We start from the raw sequence: 7,492 nt of genomic DNA on the forward strand, positions 1-7,492 counted from the left end.
CTTGAGGACAGCTTAGAACTGCTGGCTCAGACAGCCACTTTGATTTATTACAGTGGCAATTCACATGTGACCAGTCAGAGCCGCAGGTGAGCTGCCCTGCCCATGTGCTTAGGCACTTGAATGCTAGATAACACTGATGCTTGCAGGGCGTGTAGTTTATAGAGAAGGCATACATGCAGGAGCGCACACACATGCACACACACACAGAGAGAGAAAGCAGGCATGGTGGCTTATGCCCCTGTGATCTGAAACACTGGCAGCAGGACCTAACCTGGGTTGTGGCTTACTTCCTTGGATGCCATAGAAGAAAAATGAGAACACAGCCAATGTTATTGTATTTTTATTAAAAAATTAAATAAAAAAAATCCAAGAAATATATAAAACTAGAGTTCATAATTCATGGTGGGGACGGTTCAGAAGGTGCTTCCAAGGGTGTGGCTGGGACAGTTTCTTTCTCTTCATATCTAGGAGGCAGATCGAGAGGCAGATGTCCAGGGTGTGAGCTCTCAGAGGGTGAACCCGGTCCAGAAATGGTGTATATGATTTCCCGTTCTCTCTCAGAGGCTGCGCCCTGGCTCTCAGGAGTTGGGGTCCTTCTGGAAAGAAAGAGCAAGACCATGAAGGAACAGGATGAAAACCGTGACAGCTCTTAAGCACGGGGCTTCTCTGAATGTCATGTTTCCAGGAGTCTCAGACAAGTCTAGAAGCTGTTTCTTCTATATAATACATTGTTGTTGCTTTTGAGACAGGGTCTCGTTATGTAGTCCTGGCTGGCCTTGAACTCACAGAGATCTGCCTGCCTCTGGTTTCCAAGTGCCGGGATTAAAGGTGTGTGCCATCACACTTGCCTATTATGTTTTATAGATCTGCACTCACCACCCCGGTCCCCAGCTGCCTATGAAACACTCATGAGCCTTCTCTGCCCTCTGGCCAGCCCCTTCTCCCTCTCACTGGATAACCTCTCCCTTTCTAGTACCTTGACATAGGGCATGTTTCTCTGGCTACACACCAGGCTACACTCACTACAACCTACTCTATTTGAATGTTGAGGTTCTCCTAGCTCTCCAAGAGGACACCTGAATGAGCAAAAACGGAAGCCGTGGACACTGGGTCCCTAGGGCCTACCTTCCCCATCTGGTAAGATAGCTCATCTACATTCCCATTTTCCCTGGAGTGTTTTTCAGCAATCTTCCCTTTCCTCTCTACAACCTGTGTCCCCCACTCCATAAAAGTTGACATCTGGGAGCTACACACACTGGCCCTTGTCTGGCACTGCCCAGAACTCCAGCCCGAACACTTACCATGTCTTAGGGGCCCCATATCGGAACTGCCTCTCTCGGTACACCCAGCTCTGAAAGTCTACCCCAAATATCTGCTCTCATGTTCCCCCCACAGCAGTGAGCCCTGAACCTCTCCTAGCCTGTGTGACCTCCTTCACCACTATCCCTGTCACACACTCTGGAGTGTGTCTCCTCTCTTTCTTGAGGCCAGCCTTCCTCTTACCCCCTCACTCTGTCTTGAGTTCTTGCTGCCTTAGGCCTGTCCTATGAGGATCTCCTCCTTTGATGTGGAGTGGGGCTTGGACCATCTATCTGACTTCAGTGGTTCTTCAAAGCTCTGAGACACCGAGGCTACCGAACATGGACGGAGAGGTCCATCTGGGCCAGGTCAGGGCCTCCTCCATCAGAACACCGTAACCCTTCTAAACACGTCCCATGAAGCCCTGAACTCTCTGCCATCTGAAGCAGCAAAGCTAATTGAGCAGCCCCTGCTACAGCTGTCAGTGTGACAGAAGTGTAGTTATGGGGACAATAAAGATACTCAGAGGTTTCCTAGCAACCCTGCATCACTCGGCCTATGAGCTACTGAAGGTTTCCCGGCTGAGGGTGGGCATCGAGGTAAGAACTCTTGACATAACCATCACATACTGGGCATTCTAATGTTACCACAGCTTTACAGCTAGGGTGGCCTGAATTCAGGCCTAGGCCTGGAATGACTGACTACCCATGCCCACTGGTGGGAAGGGGAACTCTTACCCATAGTTAAAAAGACTGCTATAGGAAGGTGGGTTTTCAGTGTGCTGCAAGCTGCTAGGCCCAGGGGGTCGAGTTCCTGCTGAAGACTCAGGAAAGTAAGGCGGTGGAGGGGGCGGGAATATTATCACCGAGTCACCTGGAGAAAGGCATAGCAACAAGTTAGAGAAAAATAAAATTAATGACTTCTATCTTGTCCCCCATAAAAGGTCAATATAGCCCTGTGTACTCTGGGGGAGGACTGTAAATGTGGGCCATGTTCAGTAGAATAGATTGGGAGGGAAGGGGGCTGAACAGGTGTTTCTGTTTGGGACGAAGGGATGATTCTGGAAGCTGATGGTGATATCAGGACTCCAGTGCATGGTGCCAAGACTATGCCCAGAACGTTCCAGACAGGTAGTAGCTCTGCTTGCTATCAGAGGACTCTGATGCAGCCAGCACTACCGGGCGACAGTGCCGGTAGATGTAGGAAAGAGAACCCCACTTCCTTGTAGGGAGGGGACCAGCTCACACTAGTGCAATGACTTTTAAAAATCATTTGCCAGGGACTCAGCTGTCACAGTTGTTGGCTATAACAGAACAGCACCTGTCTTGGAGGACAAAAAAGACCCGATGCAGTCACTTCTGCCCAGGGTTAAACATGCCACCTCACACAGAGCAAAACCTTCGGCCTGTGACACCTGGCGCTGACACCTTCATCCCTGTCACCAGCAAAGGGCATTCATATGCCTGATGAAAAACCACTTCCAACTGGCAGTCTCTGCCGCCAGCCCCTCCCCACCTCTACCGCCTCAACCATTTCCCAGAAGTCATGGAGATGCCCAGAAAATGAATGAAGTCCTGCTCTCCAGTGGCAGGTGGGTCCTGACCTATTTGTCACTGAAACTTGACAAACTGGAAAGGTTCTCTTTGGATTCATCTGGTTTTTAGAGGACACTGGTGGCTGGGCTGAGGAGATGGCTCAGCTGTTCAGAGCATGTACTGGTCTTTCAGAGGATCCAAGTTTATTTCTCAGAACAGTATCAGACAGCTCACAAATGTTTGTGATTCCAGTTCCAGGGAACCCAACACCCTCTTCTGACCTCCTCAGGCACATCCACTCACGTGGATCTATCCCTACACACATGCACACAGGCAATAATAATAATAGCAATAAATCTTAGCTGGGGATAGTGGCACATGCCTTTAATCCCAGCACTAGGAAGGCAGAGGCAGGTGGATCTCTGTGAGTTTAAGGCTAGCCTGATCTACATAGTGGGTTCCAGGATAACCAGAGCTGCAGAGTGAGATCATGTCTCTAAATTAAATAAATAGGTCTTTTAAAATAAATAAATAAGTAAATAAAAGGAAGATCTTAGGTTTAGGAATTGGAAGTGAAAGCTCACTTTAACTCTATGCTGTAGTGTAAAGGGCCCGAGACAAGCCCATAGGGCAGACCATCTTCCAACCTGCTTCTCACATGGAGATGGTACATCTGCCTTGATGGGTCGCTTTAGGATGACTGAATCTTAGAAAATAAGCTCTCTAACCACTGGGGGCAGGGGTGGAGGGCAGGATTAGGTCCTCGGTGAGTGCCAGCTATTAAACTTGTGCTGTCACTATAAACATGTACATACACAAACACACCGGCCAGAGTGTTTAGTTTAGGACAGTATAGCCTACAAATCTATCTGATCTTCCGCTCCTGTGGGTCGTGACCCTTTGGGGTCAAAGGACCCTTCCGCAGGGGTCACCTAAGACCATTGGAAAACACAAATATTTGCATTATGATTCACAACAGTAGCAAAATTACCATTATGAAGTCGTAAAGGAATAATTTTATGGTTGGGGTCACCACAACATGAGGAGCTGTGTTAAAGGGTCACAGCCTTAGGAGGGTTGAGAACCATTGTGAAAATAAGTGTTGCTGTGGATGGGGAAATTCCCACAGGGATGGTAGTGTGTGTGTGTGTGTGTGTGTGTGTGTGTGTGTGTGTGTGTGTTTGGTGGGGGGGTGGATTAACTGTGTGCTCAGACAGAAAGGGATTGAGTTGAGAAAAGGAATCTAGATCAGGCCTATGGAAGCCTGGTGAAGCTTTGAGGCAACATCAACTATGGCTAGAGCAAGCGCATCAAGGACCAACTCACCTACAGTGATGTGGACAGGCTCCATACCGTGGGTGTGTCCCCCTTCCATTTCAGAGGCATCTCGGCTTGAACTCAAGTTGTTTTTCTTCTTAACGTGGGCCACCACAAAGAAACACAGTCCCACAAGCACGATCAAGGGCCCCATGATCTGCAGAGACAGGAAGCCGCACATCTGGGCCTCTGCTTCTCCAGTGTCTGTCTCGTTCATTGACTCCTGTTCCCAGTCTGAGCCACATCCAGGCACCCAAATGCCCAGTACGCTGATGAGCATGCCACTGGTCAGGCACAAGAACCCAAAGATGAGGCACTGGGCAAACTGGCGGCTCTCTCCACAGACGAAGGATTGGTCAGGGTCCTGGTGGCCACGACGCTGCCCCTCCCGCATGTGCAGGCGAGCCCGGGAGCGGGCCAGAATCACCACCCCAAGTCCCACCACCGCGCACGAGGGCCCAGCAATCTTTAGCACCAGGCTGCAGTGTGAGAGGGGCTTGTATTGGCATGCCTGGTAGCCGAAGATGGAGAGCAGCACTCCTACACACAACAGAACTGCGCCGAAGAGGAAGAGGAAGAAAATGAGCTTGCTGACATGCCTGTCCCTCTGGTCCTCGTCTGGCTCAACAGTTCCTACGGAAGACATGGCCAGAAAAGGAAAGGCTTCCGACAGGAAGGGGAAATGTGTTTTCTTCTCTCCCGCAGCTTCAGGCTCTGCAAACAATAATAAATGTAAAAATTACAATGGATACAGGTATCTATGACCAGCTCTGGTACCTTGCTAGCCATCGCAGAAGGGTGGCCTGCCAGGAGGAGGAATGTCATGAAATTGGTCTGCTATAGAACAAATGAGTTGGCCTATGAGTCAGGAGAACTGGCATTCAAAGACTCTCAAATGTGTAATGTCATGAATATATCAAAAAAGGGGGGGGGATTCAATTACCAAGCTTCTAAGATAAGGGAAATCTTTTTAAAAATAAAAATAAATGGCTGGGCGTGGCTCTTCCTGTTCTGAGTCTTACAAACTCATTTCTCCAGACCAGCAACAACAATAATAGTGGCAGATAAGAGAAGGAAGGGCCATGGGGATAATTTCTGACATGCAGCTAGCTGCCAGCATCATGTCAGAAACGCTCTGAGGATGTTGGTAAATTTTCTTCTAATAACTAACTTTCCACTTCCCGTTTTAGACTTCAAGAACTTTTCACTTCTCACGGCATTCTAAGGCTACATGTACACACGACCCAATGCCAGCAGTTTCAACAGAAAGGAAGGGTCATTCAGAAAGACAATGGGTTAGTGGACTTTCAAGTTAACTCTGTCAAAATGTGATTCTAGGGCTTTCAAGACACAAACTTTGGGGCTGCCCAGGTACCCCACCCCCATTGGCGGCTCAGTTTCTGGGCCCCAGGGTGATCTGGGAGAATCTGGCACAACAGGTAAAGCCCAGCCTCACTGTGGAGGTAAGATGGAACTTCAGGTGGGTGGACAGGCCACGGCAGGTGGCGAACACTCCCCCTCCGCCACAGTGCCACCCACTTCCACAGAGGCTTAGGCGAGTTGAAGAGCAAGTAGTTACTAAGCACTAAAGCCTAACAAAACTTGCTGGAAAAACAGAAGTGGCCACCAAAGGCCACTACTTCAAGAGTACTTTATACTCATACTAGCTGGAATGTAGCACACAGCACTTGGGAGGCAGTAGGGGGATCTCTGAGTTCAAGGTCAGCCTGGTCTACATAGTGAGTTCCAGGACAGCCAGGGAGCTGTGTAATAGAGAAGCCTCGCCTCAAAATAAAACAAAAGTATATACTAACTTCGCCAAGCAGTGGTTAGAAGGTATGCTGGCAGAGTACTGGTCTTTGAACCAGTGACCTTCTTTCACTTGGGTGAATGGGAGTAAGGGCCCTTACTGTACCAATCATGAACACAACCCAAATTTAGGAAGGCCATATCCAAATAGAGAAAACTTCAAGACATGGGGCTAGGGAAATGGCTCAGTGGTTAAGAGCACTGGCTGCTCTTCCAGAGGACCTGGGTTCAATTCCCAGCACCCTGGCTGCTCTTCCAGAGGACCTGGGTTCAATTCCCAGCACCCATACGACAGTTCACAACTGTCTGTAACTCCAGTTCCAGGGTATCCAACACACTCATACGAACATGTGTGCAGGCAAAAACACAATGCACATGAATAAAAATAAGTAATTAAAAAAATTTTAAACGTATTTTGCCGTTCATACGGTGAGTTTGGGGAAAGAAAGTAATCAGTTGATACCACCATAGGAAGTACTTTTCCCCGGGGGAAGTACAATAGAACCAGAAATAAATGGGGGGGGGGGGTGAGACAAATGAAGAAAGCTTCGCTCTCGAGTTTGGAAAAGCCACATTCCATGAAGATGCTGTTAAGATGGAGGACTTAAGCATGGCGCTAATTCAAAACACATAATCTTACTGCTGCTCTCTCAGGTAAGGACTGCCTCAGGTTCAAGCTCTGTTAGGAACTCACTCCACCTTCAACTCTTAAGACAAGTTCCCAAATACCAACAATATAAATAGAAGCCCCAAACTAGATTTGTAGTATCTTTCCCCTAGGACATCTAGCACATGTGTTAGTCCTGATGCAAACTAACGTGGGAATCGCCTCAGCGCCCCCCTTAGGTGCGCTCAAAACACGGACACCCAGGGACACCCACATCGATGGAAAATTACCTAAGAAACCGAACCTTTTCTACCTTAAACTGATTCCAAAGCCAGCCCCCACACAGCCAGATCCTCTCATAAACACTCCTGTGGTTTTTCCAAAAGTCAGCTCCAAATCAACAGCATCTCTCTGCTTCCAAAGCTCAGGAGTCAGGCCAGGAGAGGCAAATGCCCTTGCGAGGAGTTGCTGCGGTTCCCGGGGTGCCGCTTACCTGAACTTGTCCTGGGACTCTCTGCCGCACGCCTGGCTTCCACGCACACCCTCTGCGCGTCCGGGCGCGGAGGGCGGGCCGCCTCCGTGTGCACAGGGCCAGGCGGTGCCGGTCCGCCAGCACGGCAGCCGGGCGGGGCAGGGCAGGGCTGGCCGGTGGGAGCTGGCCGTCGCCGGGTGCTGCCCTCCTGGGCCCTGGGCGCGTCGCGCCCGAGCGCAGAACTAGGGGCGGTAAGACCTGGGGGTGCCCGCGAGGGACGGGACGTGGGGTGGGGAGGCAGACTGGCACGCTCCACCAAGCTGGGGGTACCAGGGAGCTGAGATTGTCCTCCTGGCAGCCCGGGCTGCGTGGAGGGTAGCTGGGAGGGGACCGTGTCCCTTTGCAGCCTAGATGCAGAGCTCCCGGAACTGTGGGAGAGATGAGCATGGGCAG

At 50.1% G+C, this 7,492-nt stretch overlaps 1 protein-coding gene across 1 annotated transcript; it reads right to left on the minus strand.

Moving 5' to 3' along the window:
* Positions 1 to 397: 397 nt before the first annotated feature.
* On the minus strand, positions 398 to 7,238 carry Tmem171 (transmembrane protein 171). The gene is made up of 4 exons (XM_051183039.1): positions 7,061 to 7,238; positions 4,161 to 4,865; positions 2,037 to 2,172; positions 398 to 596 (listed from the first exon to the last, which is right to left on the minus strand). Exons 2-4 carry the CDS (start codon positions 4,795 to 4,797, stop codon positions 398 to 400), a joined length of 972 nt encoding a protein of 323 aa, XP_051038996.1. The 5' UTR covers positions 4,798 to 4,865; positions 7,061 to 7,238.
* Positions 7,239 to 7,492: the final 254 nt, after the last annotated feature.

Source organism: Phodopus roborovskii, unplaced genomic scaffold (assembly GCF_943737965.1).
Source record: "Phodopus roborovskii unplaced genomic scaffold, PHOROB, whole genome shotgun sequence".
Classification (NCBI taxonomy): domain Eukaryota; kingdom Metazoa; phylum Chordata; class Mammalia; order Rodentia; family Cricetidae; genus Phodopus; species Phodopus roborovskii.

Excerpts from the sequence above, each read along its gene's own strand:
- Tmem171 (XM_051183039.1), bottom strand. The coding sequence starts at position 4,797 with ATGTCTTCCGTAGGAACTGTTGAGCCAGACGAGGACCAGAGGGACAGG. Across the intron at positions 2,173-4,160 it reads GCCTGTCCACATCACTGTAG|GTGACTCGGTGATAATATTC; the intron begins GTGAGTTGGTCC and ends GCCTTTCTCCAG. Across the intron at positions 597-2,036 it reads AGCAGTCTTTTTAACTATGG|AAGGACCCCAACTCCTGAGA; the intron begins GTAAGAGTTCCC and ends CTTTCTTTCCAG.